Source organism: Sphaerodactylus townsendi, linkage group LG04 (assembly GCF_021028975.2).
Source record: "Sphaerodactylus townsendi isolate TG3544 linkage group LG04, MPM_Stown_v2.3, whole genome shotgun sequence".
In the NCBI taxonomy this organism is placed as follows: Eukaryota; Metazoa; Chordata; class Lepidosauria; order Squamata; family Sphaerodactylidae; genus Sphaerodactylus; species Sphaerodactylus townsendi.
In genome coordinates, this window is record NC_059428.1 from 86104422 (window position 1) to 86129694 (window position 25273).

Here is a 25273-nt window from a genome sequence, read left to right on the forward strand (position 1 = left end):
CCATTTTGGAAAAAAAATTGGGGGGGGGGGAGGGATTTCTTCCAATTTTTTTTAAATAGTGGAGGAGAATCCTCAGGGGCCACTGGGAAGAATGCAGTTAGAACTGTGATAGCCCAAGGGATTCCAGAAAACAAGTGGATTTATCCGCAGCGGCCATTTTAATATCAGGGATTTTTTTTTATACAGCACAAGCACATTACTTTCACTAGCTCCTACAATGCAGGGCTGCATTTTTATGCTTTGGTGGGATGGAATTTAGTTGCAGCTGAAATTTTCTTCCTAAGTGGGAAGGAAATGGTACTCGGGCACATTTTCTTCCCATATGCAATGGCCTCTTGAATATTCACTGTCTGTACAGGGCCAAATACGTTTGTCCCTCCCACATGTGTAGCACATGACTAGAAGGGTCTCGATTGGAAATGAGAGGGTTCCCATGTTTGTAGCTTTCAAAAATGTATTGCAGGTGCTTGAGAGGATACCATCAGAGCACTTCTGAGAGATACAAGACCTCAGAATGTAGGAATAAAATTTCAGCCACCTACCCTGTTTCCCCAAATATAAGACATCCCCCGAAAGTAAGACGTAGCAAAGTTTTTGTTTGGAAACATGCCCGATGAACAGAACACAAAAAAATAAGACATCCCCTGAAAATAAGACATAGCGCATCTTTGGGAGCAAAAATTAATATAAGACACTGTCTTATTTTCAGGGAAACACGGTATTACCAAGATATTCAAATGACATGCAGCTGGATTCTATGGGCATTTACTAAAAAATAGGTTGATGTTGCATACTTCCATGTAACTGCATACAGATCTGCCACCAAAGTTTGTACACAATTTATTAAGATGGTTTTCACTCATCATCCACAGTCTTGTTTGTGCCAGGTAAGCCACTTAGTTTCCCTGTTGATAATAATATCATCTACTGATAATCTTTATCCAAGTTCAATCTACATTAATTTGAGATCTCCAATTACATGAGTCTACCAAAACATGTCCTCCAGCTTCTTAGAAATCACCATGTCAGCTGACGATCACTACTGCTTCTTTCTAAAACACTAGAACCCTTCAATTAGACGTCTAAAGGCTAGCAACTTAATATTTGCGTTAAATACCCCAGCATTCTATACAAACCAAGATATTTCTCAACACCTATCAATGTTTGTGAGAACATAAAAGGGGGAGGAATACACATTCACACAGGATCTATGTATGCAGGTTTATTTCCTAACTTAAAATCTACAAGCAGTATAGTGACACCAGGCAAACACCAAAAGCCCTTAAGGAATTCATCTTAACTCAGAATTTTAAAAAGCACATTAAAGATCAGAACTGAAACAAGACCACACATGTAATACCCGGTATTATTGCTTTATGAAAAGGCTTTAGTGAAGCAAACATCAATTAATGATATCGTAAAAATATATATGTACATATAAAAATTTATTTCTGCATGTAAATTTCTGAACAAAACCTCCTCCAAGTAGTGCTTCTAGAACTTTCAAGTTTTAGTATAATTTATGAATTTCTCAAATTACACATTTAAATTAAATGAGTTCTGAGTGGGTACCTTCTCAGATGTCAGATGCTGCTAATTCAGCAAATAGGTCACTTATTGAACAAAAGCTCTCCTCTATCAGCAAAGCAGTAGAATATTATAATATATTAGATTGGCACCCATTCTAATGTTGATCTATTATTATCCCATTAAGTTAGAACTATATGGCCAAGAAATAAAATAAAGTAGTCAACAGCATGATGAACTAGTCTTGGGCTTCCGATGAAGATTTATTGTATCTGTTTGAATCAAATGATCTGATCTATCATCGGTGGCAAGAACTCGTCGAACAGCTTCTTCAAAGGCTGCTGCAACATTGGTGGCATCTTTTGCGCTGGTTTCAAAATAGGGATGGTTGCCATTGTTCCTGCACCAGACTTGAGCTTCCTCTGTAGACACTTGCCTCTCATTTATATCAACTTTGTTCCCCAGTATCACAAAAGGAAACGTTTCGGGCTCTTTGACATCTGCATAGTAAATAAATTCCTTCTTCCAGTTTCCTAGATTTTGAAAGCTTTGTGAGTCATCTACGCTGAAAGTAAGAAGACAACAATCAGAGCCTCTGTAGAAAGGAGTCCGCAAGCTTCTGAAACGCTCTTGACCAGCAGTGTCCCATATCTGCATTGTAACAAAGTGTCCATCCACTTCCAGGTCTTTATTTAAGAATTCTACCCCTATTGTGTGGAACAGCTGAGTATCAAACTTGTTTGTGACATATCTGTTCATAATTGAACTCTTCCCAACTCCTCCATCTCCTAGGAGGATTACTTTAAGTAGTGACGATTTTGATGCCATTGTCTCAAGAACAGATCCTTTTGATGTCCAGTTCTGTAAAATAAAATAAAAAATTACACAAAAACATTTGATTAACGTTCCATCTTTAACTTTTTGTGAAAAAGAGAACATTCAAGAGCACAGTTATTCAACAAAAAGTATTACAGACAACACTTAAATGTTTTTCATGGCTTCCTGTAAGTTAAAGGATTTGTTTGCTACAACAGCAGTGCAATCCTTACTCTGCATAAGCACCACTGAACAGACTTGGAGTAGGATTCTGAATTTAGGATTGCATGGTAACTTTTCTACTTGTATAGTTGCTCTACTTGTACTGCCAGACATCCTGTCAAGCAGAGAAGCTGATCCAAGCAGGGCCTAACAAGGAAGGAGAGAATATTATTTTGTGTGACATCTGTTCCTTTACAGTACTGCTCATCATAGTTCTTCCCATGGAACATAATACTGGGACTTTAAGCAAAGTTATGGAATTTTGGCTATTCCCCTATCACAGTGATAGCGAATCTTTTCGAGACTGAGTGCCCAAATTGCAACCCAAAACCCACTTATTTATCGCAAAGTCCCAACACGGCAATGTAACCTGAATACTGAGCTTTTCGTTTAGAAAAAATGGTTGGCTCCAAGGCATGCATTACTCGAGAGTAAGCTTGGTAGTAGTCGATGGCTTTGCTTTGGAGCAACCGTGCAACTCTTCCAATGGGTGAATCATGACCCTAGGTGGGTTTACTCAGAAGCAAGCCCCATTGCCAATAACCAAGCTTACTCCCAGGTAAAAGATCGCGCTTTAGTTCTTTGCATGAAAATTAGTGGGGTTTAACAGCACTTAACAGGGTTACCTACACTGCTTCCCCAAAACTAGGTCTTCGGTTTAATGCTAATAGAGCCCAGTGGCCCAGGCCAGCCTACATGCGGGGGGGTGGGGGCGAATCTGTTTGCGTGTGCCCACAGAGATGGCTCTGAGTGCCACCTCTGGCACCCGTGCCACAGGTTCGCCACCACTGCCCTATCACACTTTGCTGTAAGTGGACAACTAAATCAAGCACAGCCTTCTTTATCATCAGGATGTGAACCAGTAAAATGGCTGATCTACACATAAAACAGAAAAATGAAGAAAAAAGTCCAAGGGTGGGTTTGAACTTCTTGGAGGCAAAGAAGAACAGAAAGGTAAAGAATCCAGGCCACCCACAGAAAAAGAAATACAGGGATCTAAATATTCCAAGACAGCCAGAGTAATAAATGTCCAGATCCCAAGTGCCATTCCATGTCAGTTAAAAGGGTGTGTGTGTGTGTGTCTTTATAAGATGCAGAACTCATTCAGCCCAGAAGAAGTATATCTTGGGGGTGAGATTTCCAAATTGCCCACTCAATGTTGGCTTATTAGAAATATTTATTAAACTCTGTTGCCAAAGTATCACAATGTGAGCCTACACACATGTTTTGCCTGCATTTGCCTGCATAAATCATATCAAACTGCATTAAATAGAGACTTTTAAAACTATTTGGACATGCATTCTGAAATAAACTGAAAATATTTGCGGTGCAGTTTGAGGGGAGGGAACAAAACTGCTGAAGAGGAGGTGTGACCCCCACACAAAGGGCATTGGTGTAGGGAAGCTGCGTGGCAGTATGATGCCCAGATGCAAATGGCAGCACTCTTCCAGCAGGGGACCCTGAGCAGGCACTGAAAGGGACATTCTGGGCGTGGTGGGGTAGGATTGGCTTTAGTCAACTTCCTGAACCCTTTTGATGTAAGAACACTCCCACTGCTGGCACAGACTTACACTTGAAAAAAATTAGGCATAGCTCATTGTGCTGCACAGAGGGATTCCACAGAGGTCAGGGGAGCACAGCTTTCAGCCTGATGATGCAGCAAGCTTCTTAGAAGGTGGCAAGGCTGCACTATCCCCAGCCACACTGCAAATCCCCCCCCCCCCCCCGCTTTTAGGATTGCACTGCCCATGAGCAATCACACACTATGGCAAACACTTAAAATTACACTTCCGGAACAGAAGTTCCTAACCACCAGGTTCCTCTTACCATGCAGCTGGAACCGAGGACCCATAACCATGTATTTTTAACCGGACATCTAATCTCTTTGCCACTCTTTTGATGAAGTGAAACCTCTGAGCGCTCCATAAAGGAGGACAGATAGATTTAAAAAGTAGTTTCATGTCCAAGGTATGTTTCCCTTAATGAAGGCCAGGTGAGGGACAGAGCTCAAAAGGAACAAAAAATAAATGACACATTTATATATTCTGAATAACTGTGCATGCTGGGTCATCTTGTTATACAAATATTTTGATAAATAAAAGGTTATTCCAAACTATACTGTAATAATCAAACAGTAGCAATATCATAAACAATACTAGCCAACACTTCAATATTAATAAAATGTACAGAAAGAAGTAAATGAATCTATGACAACCACATCCATAGTTACTTAGGATCAATCTTCAAAAATCCAATGTCAAACTTGAAAATATGTATATTTTACAGATTACGTCCCTTGGACCTAAGAATCATTTACCAATTAATATTGTTTATATTTATATTCCTTTCATAAGAAAAATCCTTTCGTATGGATAATATTTTCAAATTATTTCCTGAATTAAATACAATTCCTCATGATTTGATTCCAGTGCGGCCCTATTCATATTTACTTTGACGTACAGATATGAAGACCTGGGAAAGAACTTGGAACCATGTGGGAAGGAACGGCAGGTTATCATCTGCCCATACCCACTCATTTGGGAAACTTTTTCACTATTTCCAAAGGGAAAAAAAAATCAGAAATTGAAAAACACTCAAAGAACTATGAAATATCTGGAGAATTAAACTCTTTTAAACACAAAGTTTACTTATTCAAAATGCTAAGAACTATGTGGCACAAATATTTTTTAAGAAGAAGAAGAGTTTGGATTTATATCCCCCCTTTCTCTCCTGCAGGAGACTCAAAGGGGCTTACAATCTCCTTGCCCTTCCTCCCTCACAACAAACACCCTGTGAGGTAGGTGGGGCTGAGAGAGCTCTGAGAAGCTGTGACTAGCCCAAGGTCACCCAGCTGGCGTGTGTGGGAGTGTACAGGCTAATCTGAATTCCCCAGATAAGCCTCCACAGCTCAGGCTACTATAGGCTACTATAACAGTATGACATTTGAAGGACTCACAAAAGCCTTCTCATGTCCTCACTTCTTCTCTCCCTCTTGCTCACCTTCGCCTCCCTTGGCAGTGCTTGCAGTCCCTCGCTTTTCCTTCTCTCCTACCTACCTACCTTCATTGCTTCTTCCTCCAGAAGTCTCTGCCTCCTCCTTCACCCATACTTTTTCAGTTACTCTTCCCCATCTTCAGTTTTCCCATTTGTGCTCCTCTTGCCTCCAGCATTAACTTCTCTTTCTCTTCTGACATTTTTAGTATGTTTCCCATTCCCCTTGAATCCTCAGCAATGCTGGCTACAAGTTCTTGCAAGCCCCAAAATGGCCACCAAGAATCTCAAGAGATTTTAGGCCCTTTCCACACGGGTGCGTTGTCATAAACAATGCCGACACACCCCCGGAACCGTTTGCACGGACGGTCCCAGTAGGGGCGCAGGGGAAGGTGCAGCCTTCGCACAGGCTGCGCCTTCCCCAACAGGCTTACCTGCTCCTGCTGGCTCCTGTTGCGTTGTGGAGGCTAGGGGACACGACCCCTGGCCACAGCGACGGTGCTGGAGAGGAGGCATGGGGGGTATGTCCCCTGGCCTCCACAGCACGATGGGAGCCAGCAGGAGCAGGTAAGCCAGCTGGGGAAGGCGGGAAGGAAACACCGCCTTCCAGCCACTGCCGTTCACACAGCAGCGGCTGGAAGGCGCCCCTTTTGAAAAACCTTGCTCATGGAGCAAAGTTCAAAAGGGGTGTTTCTGTGCCGCTTGGCCGCTGCTATGCGAACGCCTCCCCAGCGACGGCGTTTTTGCCGTCCCTGGGACGCTCTATTCTCCTTGTGCGGAAAGAGCCTTAGTGGCACACTTTTATTACAGAAGCAGAAAACTGTTTCTATGATTTTTGGGTTCTTCTAAGCCTTCACTGTAATTTCTTTAACATTTCACAAATGTTATGCAAACTCGCCTGAGGCTTCCATCATGCTTGTAGAACAATACACTCTATTTGTCCGTGGCCTGATAGGATTTTTTTATCCACACTCTGGCCCAGTTCAGAACTTGGCATACTGATCACTCCTGTGTGCAGTGTTCATACACAACTAACAAATCCATAATGCATTTCTACACTTCGTGGGTTCTTCATGGTAGGAGCATAAAGGGCCTTCTTTGCTACCAGGCTTCTGCTTGCCTTCCTTGGGTAAACTCTCACCTAATGTGATTTAGATGAATGAACCCAGCACCAGGTGCGTTCAGCCTCTTTGCTTCGTCCTTTAAAAAGCTACAGTTGATGTTTATGTTGATGGAAATCAGCAACTTACTGTCCTGCCTTGCTGAACACACTGTCAAAATAGGATGGGGTAGTGCAGACAATGCAGCAGACCTGTTGTGGTGAATAACAAAGAAAAGAAAGCCTCAGATGACAAACAACGCTTTGTGTGCACTTAGGCAGCAAAACATAAGGCCAGTTACACTGCTCTAGTCATAAACCCAGAGAGGAAACCAGGCTGCAGCAAAAAACAAACTAGCATCTTGTGACACTTAAAAATAATTAAAGCACCACAAGACACTTGTTGATCCACAGTACTAATGCTGCAATTTTGTTTTAAAAACCTAATGCATTTATACTTTAAAATTTCATTAATATACAAAAAATATTCAGTTTTCAAAATAAATAGGCAGATACTTCAACTATCTAACATTTATTTTTCACGTGGCTTCATAATTAACAGGCTGGATCCAGAGCATGACTTTCTCATATCCCCTTTCTCTGGCAGCTCCAAATACACCACACAAATCTTGTTCAGCGGGGTAGAAGAAAAGAACTTGGAAGAGGGATTGACAAATGTTGCACTCATTTGGTGGAAGGCCTTGCACCTGTGAAAATGCTTCACCAGATCCCACAGAACATCGCTATTTAGGAATATGTTCCAGTGAAATCAGTGGGGTATATTTTACCTTCACATATTCCCATTCCTATCTATGAAATGCTGAGGCTGGAGTTTGCAATATATGGCTTTGTGTCCATGTTGGAAATCATGGCAAAATATCACCTGTGAAGGGAAAGGGGGTGGTGGTGGTACTTAGTCCAGTCTAAACATAGACAGATTAATAGCCCCATTCAAAGTCTAGCTGCCTCCATGAGGGCTTTCCAGCAGCATGGGGAGGCAAACAATAAAGACACCCCGCACTGCCGGAGAGCAGTGACTCTATGGACTTACACCATCCGAAAGGGTAAGTCCAAGAGCTGGGCCCACAGCATGACTGCCGCAAGCCTGGGGGAAACTCCACCCCTGGGACTGCCCCTGCTACGTCTCTGCAGCTAGCCAATGGCTGCCCACTGGCATTTCTGCCCCTCTGCCAGGGTAAGTACTCAGGGGAGGGAAAATCCACCAGTGCAAGCATGCACCGTTTGCATAGTATGCTTTGACACACACACACCTTTGAATGGGGCTGCTAGACTTAACATTTCTTTGCTTTGATAATTTGAAAACTGCTTTAAATGTATATATGATCCAAGTTTTATTCCAGGTATTACATATTAAAAGTACACATAACAGCAGTTAAGTTATACAAAACCTACTAATCTTTAATTATACTAGACATATTGAATGTCCCAAGAGTACAGGGATTGTGGGAAATGAGCTGAATTATGGATTAAAGTTAATTTTTTTCATAGCTTTGGAAGGTGTGCAGAAATTATTCAAGATAAACACTTCCCCTGGGAAAGAAGATAATTAAGTGATCTCTGCATTCCACAGTTTGTGTGGTAGATATTCAAGGCAATAAAGCTTCGAATCCACCATGACATTTGCAGTTCAGTCTGTGTAATATTAGACCCAGCTTTTCTTCAAAGGGGAAAAACACACCCAGTCCATTTTCTTCATCCACCCTTTAACATCACATGAAAGTGTTTAACCTTTTCACTAATTAAGTATGAAGAATTTAATCCCAAATGGTAGACAGCACTTTGCAGAAACAAAAGACCATCCTGTGCTGGTGGAAAAGTAAGAACTCTCATAAATATGTGCTCATAGGTGTCAGAACTGTTAAAAAAAAAGAATGTGGAATCTCCTGGCCATTTTAACAGCCTTTTGTAATTACAGCCCATAAGTACGTACTTTGAAGACCATAATTTAGTTGATACATTTAATGTCTTCTAAAGTAATTCAGAAGTGATTTATGAAACACTGACAAGTACTGCTTAAAACTTTTTAAAATCAAGAAGTGCAAGTGCTTCAAAATTAAGTGATGATAGGAGCTGGTGTTTTTTAAATGATATTTGGTTTTGATTTTCAATCTATATATTTCCAATTGTCTAGTACATGAAGTAAGGAAAATGTATACTTGTATAGGCATAATAAAATTAGCTGTGTGGCTGCAATGCTATAAGGAATCAGGCCATGCTGAAGTCAAAAAGATTGAAATAATCAATGAGAAGGATTGTAGTCAACCAGTCAGATCTCACGAGTCCATTCCGCTAGTAGCTTGTAGTCAGCACAGGAATTCTGCACTGATGGAACATGAACATTGGAATTGTGAAATGCTCCACAGTTTGAAGATGAAATTAAAGGATGTGTCTGTGCTGCTGTGTATTCTGGGGGAAAGTCAGTAGATGAAGAGGAAGAGTTTGGATTTATACCATGCCTTTCTCTTTTATACCCTGTAAGGCTTATAGACTCCTTCCTTTAGTCTCCCCACAACAGACACCTTGTACGGTAGATGAGGCTGAGAAAGTTTAGAGAGAACTATGACAAGCCCAAGGTCACCCAGCAGGCTTCATGTGTATGAGTAGGGAAACACATACAGTCCACCAGATAAGAGTTTGATGCTTATGTGAAGGAATGGGGAATTAAACCTACTGGTAGTTCTCCAGATTAGAGTCCACCCCTCTGAAACACTACAACAGGCTGGCTCTCAGACATATTCAGTAAATGTATGTATTATGTAAATGAGTCTTAGTCATAAGCAGCAAAGATCTGAGATGAGCACATGATTTTGATATGCTCGGTATGGTTAGGACCATCTCATCTTGTGTTCTGTGCTTGAATTCTGTCTTGAACATTTTTGTAATCAACTACAACACTTAAAATCAAAAACACATTCCATAATATTAGATACAGAGTATCCAAACAAAGTGACAAACTGATTCCTAAACATCTTATTGTTTTAAAAGGATCACAGAAGGACCTCTTGAATATGAACATTTCTCAAGTGTTGCTGAACTGCTGCAAGGCAGGGGACTTCCAGTGGAAAGATTGTGCAGGATGGCGGGATTTGATCTGACACTCAAAGCTCAGTTTGCAGCTTTAAGGATAGCTGAATGCATCTCTGGACAAAAGATAGAGCAAGAATTTGCCATACTTGCTCATGAGAACCTCCAACGGAAGGGAGCTCATGAAACTCAAATCGTGAATCCCAGCTAGAGGTGAGAAATCAGAGCTCAAGTGGTTTTGTCACCATTCCCAGTTGGACCCACTCACACCTCTTAGTTTAATGGGAGGCTTACATCCAAGCTGTACTACCTCTTGTTAGTGGAGTGAAGAAAAGGAGACTTTAAAGAAAAACCCAACGCCCACTGCAGATTAGGGTAGGAAGAATTTTAACACCTCCTTGAAAGGTATGGAAGTTATGAGACGCTGTAAAGCTATAAAAAATAAAATAAAAGAACTGTAAAAAGACTGGCCAAGGTTGAATTATTGAATTGGAGGCAGAGGAGAGTCTTTGCTGTTTTGCAGGTTTGTAGGAGAGTTGTGCTGATGGTATCTTGGACTGACAAGCTGCCAGAATAATGTTAGAAAAGAAGAGCCTTTCTTAAACACATCATTCCACAACGAGAAGGCTAGAAGGGGTTCCGGAGTTTACCTGTTGCTGTTTGTATAAATATTGCAGGCATTGGCTCTTACATAAAACAGAAGTAACAGGTGAAAGGGATTTAAGAACATACTAGAGATGTAATGGCCGAAACTAAGAAACATTTGGTTTCTTTGGAGTTGACGGGATGTGTGAAAACTATGTCTTTCAGTATACAGACTTTGCAATTAGAAATAGACTCTCTAAAAACAAGCACTGTAAATATCCAAACTGAAGAATTGGGAGTTATACCAGCCACAATTGCTGAATTATTGAATGAGTTTAAAGAGATTAAAACTAACTTTTAAAAAGTTGTCCAGTTGGAAGAAGATTTAAAAACAACAAAGGAGGTGGTCAAAAATTTGAAAAAAAAAGCAGCAACTGGAGTTGAAATTCACAACCAAGCCTTACTTCATCCTGAATATCAAATAAGGGAGAAAGCATTGAGACTAAGGCAGATAGCAGAAGAATAGGACCCTCCAAAAGAGAATCTTAAAAAGAAGATGGCCTCACTCTGACAGACTTCTTGAAGATGGATGAGGAAAGGATGGCAGGAAAAACTGAGAAAATACAGAGTCAGCTCAAAGAACCCAAAACCTATACGACTTCTGCAAAGATGTCCTTATCTCCTTCTCTGAGAATTAAACAGCTGATCAAATATTAGTGTCTCACTGAAAATCACCATTCAAGATGGAAGGCAAGGATATCATTGTAATGAGAAAGATTCCATTGACAGTCTTACAAAAGAGTAGACTATTCTTTCTTAGCTGAAGCTCTAAAGAAGAAACAGATAAGATTTACCTGCCTCAAATTCAAGGGCCTTCTTTTCATCTATAAAAGCCAGCATCAGAGAATCACCTCTATGGCAAATGCCAAGGAACTCTTTAAGAAGAATAACTGGCACTGTACTTAAAAAAATATCTAGCTGCTGAAATATTGATTATTGGATTTGAGTAGATATAAACATTTGAAACATTAGATATCAATAGACGTCAGGTGTCAGTTTTAATTATCTAATTGCATAAAAATGCAGGAGCGTGTGAAAGCAGATGATGAAATTTTAAGTATAAATCTTTAATTCTTGTAATAGGGAGATAAGGTTATGATGTAGATAAGTTTACTTATTTAGAAAAGGAGTTTGTGTTAAAGCATTTAGAGAGACTTTACAGCTTTCTGGTTTTAGAGATTAATATAAACATATCACAATATGGATAACTTCCGCTGCAGCTTCCAGACCCTCAAAGAATAATCCTCTATGAAATGAGATTACAGTAGAATTAATTAACTAATTGCTTCATTTTCTATACCGCCTTATCCCCGAGGGGCTTTGGGCGGTTTACAACAAAAAATCCAATACAATACTAACGAGGAGCAAATTATGATTGCAAAGTCTGGGTTGAAGAGAAGGCATAGTTTTAGACAGAGCTGATAGAAAACTGTAACTACCTGCAATTTCAGAAGCAAAAGTGCTTCTTGCCAGTTTCTTAGATCACAAGTCAAAAACACAAAATTGCAACCACATAATCTCCTCCTCATCTGAGTCTAGACTGTGCCTTTCTGGTGGAGCTTGCAAATTCAAACTGATGCGTCAATCAGTAAGCACTAAAAGCACATACCTTAGTTTAGTCCAGCATATTATCTACAGTCCACCACACTGGTCCTTTCTGCACAGCACGAATAAGTCTTGAGAACATTAAAATAAGCGTTTTGGGGAAGAACTTGGCATACGTTTTCCTCAAAATGTCTTCAAGACGTTTTATTTCTGCTCAACCAGGAAATATTTAGAAAAGGCTAAATTAGAGATCTTTTTCTCCAAGATGGGGTCAAGACATTTTCTGCTCCCTGTGCAGAGAGCAGGAAATATCCTACTTTTCCACTTGACTTCTAGCAGCTCTTACTTTCATTTTTGCTGCAGCTCGCACCCACCATTTTCTCCTACTTGTGATTTCCATCACACCTGCCATTTGCTGAACGTTTGTGATGGAGGTTTTCTTCTGCTTGCAGCTCATCCGCACAGAATTTTACCATATAAAGTACATGAATAAGGTTAGTTTGGACTGGCAATCCCACACTTATTTTTATTTTTCTTTCTTTGTTTTGAATTAGGTGTCTTCAAAGCTACGACAATTCGAAGTAGGCACATAATGCAGATTCTCGTATCGTGCCATTGTAACTCACTGAAAACAAAAAAAGGAAAAACAACATGTGCACGGGATCACCAGTGCAAACTAACTTTATTCATGTACTTGATGCAGTGAAATCAGGTGCAGATGAGCTGCAAGCAGAGGAAACTTCTCTTGCAAACTTTAAGCAAATAGTGGGTGTGACGGGGAATCACAAGTGGGAGAAAAAGGAAGGTGCAAATGAGAGGTGGGGGTGGGGGGAGAACCGCTTTCCCTGACAACCCTTTTTTGTCCATGCTATGCAGATAAAAAGCCAAAACATTTCTTTTCAAACCATCTGCAAGAAAGCACCAGTGACCATGACTAAACTATAACAAAAGTCTAAATTAAATTTGGAAAGCAAAGACACAAAATGTTTTTAATGGCTGGAGCTGTACAGTCACCAAGTAGTGAAAATGAACTACAGAAGCAGGGTCAGCTGTTATTTTCTCTCAAGAATTCCACAAGGTTAAAGAATTGGATGCAAGCCTTTAAAAATTAGACCCATTCTGCACCCCCTCAGCAATCTTCAAGTCTGGCCTAAGCATACTGGATTGCAGGTGGGTGATTTAGGTAGGAATGATAGCCTTATTCATACTGGCTTCACAAATCAGAACAGCTATAAGCTGTTTTAGCATTTTCATGATTTTGTTTGTAATGCACATTTCAAATAAATTTATTTTCAACTAAGGTAATCTACCTTGACCTATTGGGAAGGTACATACCATAAAAATAAAATAGTAAATGTATTTGAACTATAATTCATAACATGTAAACTTATTGTACAAAAAACAAAGTGTCAGAAAACACAACATGAGTCTGTATAGTCATTACTTAAATTAAGAAGCATGAAGATAACTGATTGGAGGGACACCTAAAAAAAACTTCATTGCTATGTGAATTGAAGGGGCTTCTGAATCCTCCATCATAGATTAACCTATAGCTCAGCTTCACACACTGTTAATTAAATGTTCACAGGAGGCAAGTGACAGTCCCCTCCTCCACTACACAATAGCCAAAATCAGCAGGTTCTATATTGATAGGCACAAACTGTTCATTTTTGTTAGTCAATCTCCCTATGGCATATGCACTGCTGGAAAGCTGTTTTCAAATGTCTATATACCTGCCTACACATTCATATTTTAACTCAAAAGTAGTGAAATGAACATCAGTTTAGGTTGTGTGGCATGGGCTTGGCTAGATTCCTGCACCCGTCCCAGCCAAGCAATTTACAGATGAGAGCAAAGTTTGTCAACTCCACTTAATCCGGGGAAGTATTTTAGAAGTTGCTATGGATCTGTCCAATTAAGGATTTAAGTTGCAATATGGTACATTTAGTATAAGTATTATGAAATACATTCTAACTATAGGCACAGTGAAGCAACAGAGCAAGTAGCTCTGTGGTAGAAATAGTCAAGCATCTTACCCTGTCTCCTTCCTCAAACTCTCAGAACGAGGAGCATCAAGGAAACTGGAAATATTTGATCACGTTTACAAAACTGATTTTTGTCTTCAAGCAGTCTGAGCAGGAATCAGTTTAGTTCTTTTCATTACAGAAAGTTTCTTCCGCTACCTAAAAGCCAGCGTGGTGTAGTGGTTAAGAGCAGGTGGACTCTATAACCTAGAGAACCATGCTCCTGAATCTCTGCTGGGTGACCTTGGGCTAGTCACAGTTCTTGGGAACTCTCTCAGTCCCACCTACCTTACAAGGGGTCTGTTGAGGAGAGAGAAAGGGCAAGCAGTTTGTAAGCCCCTTTGAGTTTCCTTACAAGAGAGAAAGGGAGGTATAAATCCAAACTTTGCAAACCTTTCTGAGGTAGTTTTCTAACACATAATGCTCTTGAAGAAATGTTTCAAACATCCTATGTTTATTGAAGAAACAGACATTTTCTCATTCAGAAACTGGCTTAAAACAGTTTTGGCATCAGTCTAGTTGTTTTCCTTCATTGATTTCCCCCCCCCCCCCCCTTATTTCACCTAGCATATATTAGGGGACAAGGAAAGTCCCTGTTCTGGTTTGGTGAACAACTAGAAGGAAGTAACATTAATTCAGGCTCACTTATCTTTACTACACACAGGCTAAGGAGCTCTACATTCAATCCCTTCTCAAATGGGAAGATAAGGGAGTTTTCCACATGACAGCCTGTGCGTGAAAGGTGAAACAGACAAAGAGAACATACATAAGACACTAAGCCATTTTCTCATAGGCCACTGATTTTAATCAGAGCTGAGAAACCGCCCGGGAAACTAACTGGGTCAGCTGAGAAGCAATCTCTTGACTCAACGGTGACGGGATCTTTAACCACACCGCATTTACAAGTCAACAAAGAAAAACAAGTAGAGGTCAGCAGCTTGGGATTCAGAGTGTTCCGTTTCCAACGAGAAAATGTCTCAAGAAAAAGTCTCTGGAATTAAAGCAGAGCAAAGAAAACCGATTTGCAGTCCAAGGAGGTGGGGCTGCCTCTGACTCTTTCCAATACCCGCGTCTTATCAGTATGTTCTTCATTTATCACCCTCCTTCCTCCCTGAATTTGGCAGGGAGTCCCGTAAGATCTCAACGAGAAATCCACCTACATCACCAGTGACAGAACTGCAGCCCGGATGGTCGAGTAAGGTGGTCTAGCTCCCACGGACACCATATCCATTCTTTTGCAACAGGGCCAGAAGGCGAGACAAGACAGATGTGATATTTTTCAAAGTAAAATTAGCAGAATTCAGAACGAGGGCGGGAGGGTGCCCGAGCCCGCATCCCCCCCTCTCGCCCCGGAGCTTCTGCACAAACCCAAGAAGCGAGCAAAATGCAAGCCCACTTCCCAGGGGCAACACCGCTGGGAGCCAAGTTCAGACCTCGCATCACAACGGTCACGTGAGTGCCCGCCGGCCCACCCACTCGAGACAGGGGGGGTCGCCCGCACTCACCTTCCCAAGAAGGGCGGCGGGGAAAGGGGAGGCCGGACTCGGAGGCTCCCGCGGCCACCACTGCCCAAGAAGAGCGGCTGAGGCTCTGGGGGAAAAACAACATGGCGGCGCCTGCGCTAAGAGAGGCGGAGTCTGATTGTCACGTGACATGGAGAGAACTCCGCCTCCCTCCAGGTTTCGACCATCGCAGAGGCGAGGCCGTTCCTAAGCAACGGGCAGATGTCACGTGAGAGCTCGCCACCACCGCCGCCTCCTCCCTCCCTGATGTTTGTGGAGCGCGTGATTCCTCCACCCTGGTCGTGACGCTTGAAGTGAGCCCAGTAGGCTGAAGGTGCGGTGGGGGCTGCAGCAGATTTCTCCTTCGGCCCCTAGACGGTCTGGCCGGACCTCCGGAGTCGACTTGTGAAGGCTCGTTTTATGCTACTGAAAGACATTCCTGGGCGGAGTAGCGCCTCTTACAACGAGAGGGCTTCTAGCCTTGATCACTTGTAGGCCCCACAAAGGTAGCTTTCTCCATTAATTGCAATTCCACCCAAGGAAAACGGGCCACTTTTCAGTATCGCCAGGGCGTTGCTAAAGTGACGTCACCCTGACCCACCAGCAAGTGGAGATCTGCTGCCTGGCTTTAATGACTTGTGCTGCTGCTGCTGCCGCTGCCACACTGGGATGACTTGTCCAGGGCTGCACGACTAGTTCTGACTGACCCAGACCATTGCCAGCCAGTTGCACAATTCACCCCTAGGTCCCTCTTGAACAAGGACATACAGCCAACTACCTTTTCTGGCTTACCAATCCATGGCACAGAAGAGCAATAACCTTGGCCTGTTTCAATTCAATGCCCTCTATGCTCCTTAAAGGCAGATACCAACGCATAGCTAAACAAAAGAGGCTATGCCCATGCAACTCAGGCCAAGTAGAGACACTGGAGCACACTCTGGCTCATTCTGCACATGCAGAATAATGCACACATCAGAAAAGCTGCTTCAGAGCTGCTCTTGCTTTGAAGCTGTGGCGAGATGACTAAAGAAATCCGCCCGCAAACAGTTGTGAAAGTGGTTTGAAAATGCATTATTTTGCATGTGCGGAAGGGGCCTCTGTTTCATTGTGCAAGATTTGCCAAGATCAGAATGACCCAACCCATCATTGCTTCACTCCTATACAATCATTTAACTGATGCTCTTAGGATTCCTTTAATCTTAGAAGTAATCTTGATCCCTTACTTCTTGGCGTAGGCAAAATATCTTTAAAGATTTTAGGCGTAGCCCCTAGATGGATACTAAGCATGAGATTGTTAGCTTTCCATAAACTTTAACAACAATGTTGGATTACATTACCGACAATTGCTACTGGTAAACAGTGCTCTACCTTTGCCAACAACCATGTGGGTTCGCAGTCACCCAAAAGATCAAATAACTACTGTGGGTGATTCATTTGAAGAAGATGTTCGTGGATTGCATGTTATTGAATGCCAGATGGTGTGACAACTAAAGGCTGTGGCAACCTATTGGAGTCAAATCAATCGTTTGCCCATTTTCTTGCCCCCTATCCCTTGTTCTGTCAGTAGTAGGTGCCACTCCTAACTTGAACTCTGTGTTTTATAGTGGAGTGTTGATACTGTATGCTGTTGTGATGCCTGGGGTCTGTTGGTGGGTCTTCAGTCTGGTCTGTGGAAAGGTGTATGGGAATGGCACTTTTGATGAGTCCATTTGGACTAAACTATTGATAAGACTCTGAATGGTTGTTGTATCTATCTGTCTTTTATGGACAATTGTTTTATTGTATTTTGAAATGCCAATAAAGGCTTGTCTATTAATTCACCCCTAGGGGCAGTAGCTACCTTCTCTGCCTGGCTGATCAATCCAGTTGCAATGCTGTGGCCATACAATTAAATTTGGTTTGGTTTCCATTCATTGGGAGAGGGAAGCAGGGTGTTTTCCAGGTCATTTGGGCCTCGCTGTCCACCTCTGCCAGTACTGACAGAGTTTTTTTATTTGCTATAAGCAGAGATAACCATAAATGACAAGGATCTGCTGCGGCTTCTAAAGCCTAAAAGGATAGCTGCAAATCAATGCTTCAAGTTGACTTTAAGATAGTAACATAATTCAACTGTATTCAATCAACTAAAATTCAGCATTTCTGACTGAGTTCAGCGGATGTAAGCACACTTATTTGGATGCGAGATATTACTCTGAAAGAATATTGATATGATCCCATCTTGCAATTCTTATGTTATTGGTGAATTAGATTAAAACTGGTGTGGTAAATAATTTTCCAGTTATTTATTTCAATACATGTTAAAAACATTTAAATAAACTCAGATTCATTATTCTTTCTTAGTGGTAGAATCCAAGAAAATAACTGATTGTCCTAAAACAACAGTGGTTGGGTGCTGTGTGGTTTCCGGGCTGTATGGCCGTGTTCTAGCAGCATTCTCTCTGCAAGCCGTTTAAGCCTAAAATGTCTGTGGCTGGCATCTTCATCTTGCGAGGAATTGAAGATGCCAGCCACAAACTGCAGCAGGCGAAACATTCAGGAGAGAAGCTTCTGACTACATCATATGCTCTAACACCTAAGCTATTCCGGCTGTGAAAGCTTTCGACAATACATACAACAGTGGTTTTTAGAAAGACATATTTGAAGTAGCAGTTTGGTCCAACATCTAGAACACTGGGGTCAGAAGCAAAGTATCTAGATTCAGAACCTATCTTAGTCAATTAAGAATTCTTTAGGTAACGCTGGTCAAGTAACTTCTTTTTAACTTCAGTGTTCTTATTTACAGATAAGAATTGTAGTAAATGAAAAATGTGTTTCCTACTAGGAATGAGGGAATGAGTCATAAGGGAGGATGTTTGTGGCTGGACAAGATAAGAACTGGCTGAAACTAGTTAGAGTATATTGGCTAAAGGACAAAAGTTATGCAAGCAGTGTTAACTGAGCATGCTTAATGAGCTAATGCATACCCTGTTTCCCCGAATATAAGACATCCCTGGAAAATAAGACGTAGTAGAGGTTTTGCTAAAGTGTGAAATATAAGGCATCCCCCCAAAAGTAAGACGTAGCAAAGTTTTTGTTTGGAAGCAGGTCTGACGAACAGAACACAGAAAAATAAGACATCCCCTGAAAATAAGACATAGCGCATCTTTGGGAGCAAAAATTAATATAAGACACTGTCTTATTTTCGGGGAAATACGATATTAACTTCTCCTGCTCTGACGACAACCTCCATTTTAATGCACATATGAGAGAAGGATGAGGGTGTGGGGCACATATCAAGGAGCAACATGTAAATAGGCAGACCAGAAAGTTGTACCTCCAAGTATCCTTAGCCAATAGGGGAACAGAGAGGGTGTGGTGGAATCAGGGAAAGGGAACAAATATGCTATGTATGTAACGAGCCAGTGAAGTCTGCCCATGTGAGGACAGCTCCCCTTTCTTTACAAATAAAGCTACTTAGAACTTTCTCCCTTTGGCTTGATATTTGGTAACAAAATATTGGGCACCCCAGAATGATCTGAACTGACAAAGAAAAATAAGGTCACAAAAGCTGAAATTAAAAAAATATATATGCAAATGGTTTAATTTAAAAGTATTGCAAAATTGTCTTAAGTCTACACTGTACAATAGGAAATTAGATAACCTCCAGAGAATTTTAAGAGCAAGATAAAGTCTTGCCAGAACACAGGTGACTGAATTGGAAAGACAACACATACAGTGCAGTTCTAAGAACACTTTTCTGGACGCAAGAGCTGAATATACCCTCCTCCCACGTTCCTTTTGCATTTTTCCCATGTTCGCAGCCATAATATGATGCAATATTTATCCCAGTTAGTCAGCGAAACTGTAGTGAATGTGATAACAGCACCATAAAAGCAGTCACAAAGAGAGATTCACTATCTTGCCATACCACATACCGGTAGATGCATTTTCTACATCCTGGAGATTTTTGCATTCTTCCTCCCTTTTCAAATTGCTAAAAAAGAGAAGGGTATTTTTACAGACAAACATTTCCAAGATACTCCATCAGTTCCATCTGACTTATAAAGAGGGCTAAGTTATTCATAAGTTGAAAAAAATCAGTCTCAATTTTGGAAAATATTTTATGTTTATAATTTGATGATATAGCAGCAATGAAGTTCACAACAGAACAATAGGCAAAAGCTTATGGCTGGTGATTTCTATATGACAAGCAGTTTTGTAACCATCTTCCGTATTGATCAATAATAATTTTATTTCACTGCAAACATTTTTAGTATTACCATTTTTAGGCATTTTATTTTGGTAACTTAGTATGTCTATCTCCTCTGAAGATATAAGCATTAAAAGATACACAATCACAAACAAATCCACCCGCTGTGGTACCATTGCTCTCCACACCCATTACAAATTACATAAGTCATCATTTGTTCATCTGCATTTGCATTTCTCACCCAACTAGGAAGGAAAAGGACTCCCCTGGAAATCACAGTAACAGAGCAATCAAATTTTTCACACCGTCTACATTTTATCTTGTTGGTATGAGTACCATTAGCAATCTGGGGGAGCTGATGTTCACGAACGGATGATTCTGTGTATGAAGCTCTGAGCTGCTTTAAGTCATCAGGTGCCATTTCCAACACAGACATATTCGCAAATGCCTTTGGATTCAGAGTCCCTGCAAAAAGGCTGCGTTTTAAGTGAGAATTTTTAGGATTCTTTAAGTTGGAGACTTTGCTTCGGATGCAGTTTTTGTATTTTTTATCATTTTTAGCATAAAGTTCAAAAATACATTGTTCAATGTCTTTAGCTATGTTACGATGCCGTTCAGTATCTTCATTACTTGCTGAAGAGTCAATCAAAGCTTCATAAAGAAGTTTTGTGCATTTATATCTCATAGTTGCCATGGGATCTTCAAGAGAACTTGCTTCATTAATGGGCCTAGTGTGTTCCAGAAGGATGGGTTGGATCATATGATCCTTTTGCTCTGTAATTCCTGTATATTTCGAGTGGTTTTCTGACGGCAAGCAACGTGGGGAACTGGTGGTGCCTAATATTTCATTTTGAGCTAGTCTGTCAGAAGAGTTTGCATCCTCCAGAGACACTTTAAAGTGTTCAGAACTCTCTGGTCTATGATCAGACAACACAGGCGTAGCTTGTTCTGATTGACGATGATTCTTGTAAAGGGTTTTCCACTTCGAAAGTAAATGCTTTGTCTTGTTTTTTACTACCACAGAGGGGCAGTTCTTTAGGACTCTGTACACAGCTTTGGCAATGTCAGTTTCCTGGAGGCAGTTTACAGTCATATCAATAGTTTCAAGGTACACAAGATGACTGCTAATATTTTGGTAATTTTTTTCAGATAGCAGTTTCTCTATACAAGCAGCTCTAGTCATAATAATTGCCTTGTTAGACATTTCAAATCCTGAAATGAAAGCAACATATTTTTTCTACAGTCATCATAATGTTGTGTTGAGGTAAATAAGTATATAGTACAAGTTAAGAGTTTTTAAAAAGATAATGGGATTTCTCAAAGTATCCCATAAAAACATAATGGGATTTCCCAAAGTATCCCATAAAATATTCTATAAGAATATTTATTGCAGTACTGTATGTCTCCTAATGCTTGATATTATAACCTAACTGCACATTTGAACATCTATTGAAATCATCGGCCTGCTTCTAAGGGAATGCGTAGGGTGCCATTAAGCAAGTACAAACTGAGGACCTGCAAAACTTACAAAGTATGGAAATCCCACCTTCCACACTGTTTCCTCACTCTTACCAGCCCCCCATATTTTTCATTCTTTCTCTTACCATCTGTTCTTCTTTGCACACAGTTCTTTGCTTCTAAGGAAACATGAATAGGTTTGCATTAAACAAGTGGGGACCTGCAAAACTCCTCCACTCCACTTCATGTTTAAATCCACATCCTGGGGGCACGTTCAGAATTAGATTTATTGATACAATTTTGTCCTGTAGCATCATCTGAACGTAACCAGGAACAGGGTACCATGGTAGCTGTTTCAGCACAAATCATTTTGCAGCTCTCCAAAACTGCAGTGCCTGTACAAAGGAGAGCTCTCCCAAGAGAATGAAAATGCATGGCATTTTGCTAATAGGAGTAGAAAAGGTATGATTTGATACCAGAGTGGATAACAACAGATGGTATTCCTGGGATACATTGATTTGCAACATGATGAATCTAGGGTATTTATTTATATAATTTATACCCCACTTTTTCCTCCAGAGGAGGCCCAAGGCAGCTTACATCATTCTCCTCTCCTCCAGCAACCCTGAGGCTGAGAGAGTGACTGGCTTAAGATTTCTTTCATGGCACAGATAGGGATTCAAACCTAGTACAACTAAGAAACCCAAAGGTTCTTGTTAACCATTGGATGTAATTCATAAACCGCTGTTGGCATTATTTTCAACTTTGCTTTACAAAGCTGTTTACTAAAGAAATGACAGAATGTTCTTTGAAAAACCATAAAATGCCAAGTCAATTGTCCTTAAATACATTTCAACCTAATAAGGAAGTACTTGGGCTCTATCAAAGGAAGACTCTCCCACATGCATAAAACTAGGCTACTGTTTCTAAGTGTGGGATGCAAGTAGGTCTTAAACATCCCTCCAAACCAAAGCATAATATAAAGCAGAGTCCTGTCTAATTCATTCACTCAGATTAATCTATTTTCATTATTTATATCCTGCCTTTCTGCCCACTGTAGACCCAAAGCGGTTTATGTGATGGTCCTCGCCTTAGCTTTATCCTCAAGTAAAGATCAGGGAATACACTTGAAAAAATGTGGAGTACCGTTGCTCATAACTTACTATACCCTTTTCCATAGAAGGAACAAAATGTGGTTAGGTGTTGTACAGGGAAAGTGAAGTAGTGCGCTTCCACTGGTAAAACTGGTCCCTAGTGTTTATGCCCACTAAGTAACCTTTTTTAAGTGAAGTCCTCATAAAAAAATCATTCTGAGCGCTATAAACACGGCAGCATTTTATCTGCTCAAACTACTATTGCCAAAACCACAGAGAGCAATTTGCAAGGTGAGAATCAATGAGGGAAGAGAGGTGGTCGTGAAGCTGGGGAACTTGCAGCCAGTGCTTGGGCTGGAAAGGGTGGTCCTGGTAACCTGCAGCAGCCAGTTCTCATGGGGAGGAAAAAAAACTCAAGCAGATTCATCACAGCTGAGACAACTTCAAGCCCGCATGAAGCATCTCCAGCACCTTCCAGCTTCTTTGGGCTGACTGAATTATGGTGACAGTCACTCCACCTCCATGCCATCCAGCTGTTCCTGTTAAAAAAATTCTCCCTTATCTCTCCTTAATTTGCCTCCCTCAAATCAGGCAAGCATGGAAGAGGGCAGTTTGCACAGCCAAGTCAAGGGAGTACATGTCCCGATCATCAGCCAAAGCCTGAAAGCAATTTGGAAGGGCAGCACTGTAATGATGTGGGGCCGTGGTCTGATAGTTTTTGCTCCTTACCTTTCCCCTGTATTTTAACTGAGTGCTGTGGATTTTCCAACCACCTTACTGTATTACATGGGGCGGGAGGCGGAGGGCAGGGGGCGGGAGGATGATTGCAATGACTTGCATGATATTTCAAGGTCCTATCAAAGAAAGATACCATCAGGATCTGCTGCTTCGAATCCAAACATGTGTGGTTGTAGTCTGGTAGTTTTTGCTCTTTGTTGTGGATTTTCCAGGCAGTGTGGCTGCGGTCTGTTGGCAACAATCTTAAAATGGCAGAATCAGAACAAGGCTCCTCAACTGAACAAAAATGCCAGGTGCTATTCTACAAAAGGGCAAGTTTTTGCCAATAGTCCTTCTATGCAATATAAACGTTCTCTTAACAAAGTACCACATTCAATAGTGCCCAGAATGATGTTTTTCACTAAGAAGGCACTTTAAAAATATTTTTTTAGTGTTCATAGGCACTGGGGAGGGGGGAGGGGGACATAACAAGGCAGACACTAGGATCCCTGTGGAGCATCCCACCAAAAAGAAAATCCAGGAAATGGTAGCAGATTAATTCTCAAATTTGCTGAGTTCTTTTGGTGGAAAGGGGTGTATCCGTAACTATCACACAGCCAGGAGGAGAGGGCAGTTTCTATACATCTCCTTTACAAACCCGAGCAGTGGTGGGATACAAATAATTTAACAACTGGTTGTTTACAAAAATCATTGTAACAACTGGTTCTGCTGAAGTGGCGCGAACCTGCTGAATCCCACCACTGCAGAATAATGCACTTTCAATCCACTTTCACAATTGGTTGTTGTGGCTTTTCTAGGCTGTGTGGCCGTGGTCTGGTAGATCTTGTTCGTAACGTTTCGGCTGCATACCAGTGTGTAACAGACTTCCCTCTGTGATACACCTCTGAAGATGCCAGCCACAGATGCAGGCAAAACGTGAGAACAAGATCTACCAGACCACGGCCACGCAGCCTGGAAAATTCACAACAACCAGTTGAATCCGGCTGTGAAAACCTTCAACAATACACTTTCACAGTTGTTTGCAAGTGGGTTTTTGCTATTTCACACAGTAAAATCCAGCTTCAAAGTGCATTATTCTGCATGTGTGGAAAGGGGCTGAGTCTCATACCTGAGCCACCCCTGAGGTGGGGGCGGGGGTGCTGATGAACAGAAAACAGGTGGAGGGGTGCCACAGTCTCCCAAAACTCTATCAGTTGCATCGTCAAGTGGCTGCACCACAATGCGAGAGAAATCCGTCCTGGTTGCACCTCAAGCAACATTTAAGGACCCTTAAGGCTAGATAAGTCAAGTCAGCCAGAAAAGAAAGGGAGCAAGACCTAATCGTATTCCTAACAGCTGACAGGCCTTACACCGGTGTTGGGGATCAGCACACGAGACATGCCAGAAGTGGCTCTCGGTTAGCTTGCGGTGGGAGCAAAGGGGGGGCAGAAAACCCACAAGAAACGATGCAAGTCAAAACCGGCCGATCACAGCTTTGCCTTTTTTGCTCACCTGATCCAAGCAAGGCCGGCGTTTCCTTCAGTCGCATCCCCGCCCCTACAGGGAAAAAAAAAAGGGGGGGGGGGTTCGTGTGCGCCTTCCTTGTCAATGACGAGGCAGGCGCAGGCGCAGGCGCGTTGATTTTCCAGAAGTTCGAGCCGCGCTACTGGCAAGTCCTGTGTGAAACACTGATGGCGCAGGTTCGAGGCTTTAATGGTAGCGGGGTTGGGTTTTTTTTCTTCTTTCAGCGTAGTGGTTTCGGTGATTTATTGGGAGTGGCTCTTCAGAAAATTGACTGAAAGGCTTTTTTTTTTTTTGGGGGGGGGGGTGCAGTTAGGTCCCAGCTGATTTATGGCGACCCGGCAGGGTTTTCAAGGCAACAGACGTCCAGAGATGATTTGCCAAAGGCTGACAAAGCATGAGTGTCTTGAATGCCGTCAAGTCGCCTCGGACTCATGACGACCCCCAAAAGTCCTAATGTTTAAATACTGGGTATCCGTATTCCTATTTTGTTGCTCCCTTCAACCCTTTCTAGCATTATTGTCTTTTCCAATGACTTCTATCTTCTCCTTATGTGATCAAAGTAAGGCATAGGTCACAATCCATTTGTGTGAAGGTTGCCAATCTCAAGGTTGTGGCTGGGGATTTTCCAGACTTCTCCAGACCACAGAGATCAGTTGGCTGCTGTGGAGAGTGATGTAGATCATATTCTACCCTGTTGAGACCCCTCCCCAAATTTTATTTTTTTCCATAATCTACTCCTACATCTCCCAAGAATTTCCCAAGAGGAAAATGACAACCCCAGTCTTTTTAAAGTGTCACAAGGCTGTGTAACAGCATTATACCAATCTGGCTGTCTTTCTAGGTCAGGGGTAGGGAACCTTTAACACTCAAAGAGC

General features: G+C 41.6%; 2 protein-coding genes across 6 annotated transcripts; both read right to left on the reverse strand.

Annotated features, from left to right (window-relative positions):
- Positions 1 to 1207: 1207 nt before the first annotated feature.
- RAB9A (RAB9A, member RAS oncogene family) lies at positions 1208 to 19351 on the reverse strand. 5 transcript variants are annotated; one of them, XM_048493904.1, is made up of 3 exons: positions 15420 to 15556; positions 6807 to 6868; positions 1208 to 2388 (listed from the first exon to the last, which is right to left on the reverse strand). In XM_048493904.1, exon 3 carries the CDS (start codon positions 2353 to 2355, stop codon positions 1750 to 1752), a length of 606 nt encoding a protein of 201 aa, XP_048349861.1. In that variant the 5' UTR covers positions 2356 to 2388; positions 6807 to 6868; positions 15420 to 15556; the 3' UTR covers positions 1208 to 1749. The 5 variants fall into 5 exon arrangements, with proteins under 5 accessions (XP_048349861.1, XP_048349858.1, XP_048349862.1 ...); XM_048493901.1 differs by having other exon boundaries at positions 6698 to 6868; XM_048493905.1 differs by lacking the exon at positions 15420 to 15556 and adding an exon at positions 15075 to 15315.
- A 151-nt stretch (positions 19352 to 19502) lies between these two features.
- Positions 19503 to 24465, reverse strand: TCEANC (transcription elongation factor A N-terminal and central domain containing). Its single transcript, XM_048493899.1, has 2 exons — positions 24387 to 24465; positions 19503 to 20817 (listed from the first exon to the last, which is right to left on the reverse strand). The coding sequence occupies exons 1-2, from the start codon at positions 24421 to 24423 to the stop codon at positions 19751 to 19753; spliced, it is 1104 nt and encodes a 367-aa protein (XP_048349856.1). The 5' UTR covers positions 24424 to 24465; the 3' UTR covers positions 19503 to 19750.
- Positions 24466 to 25273: the final 808 nt, after the last annotated feature.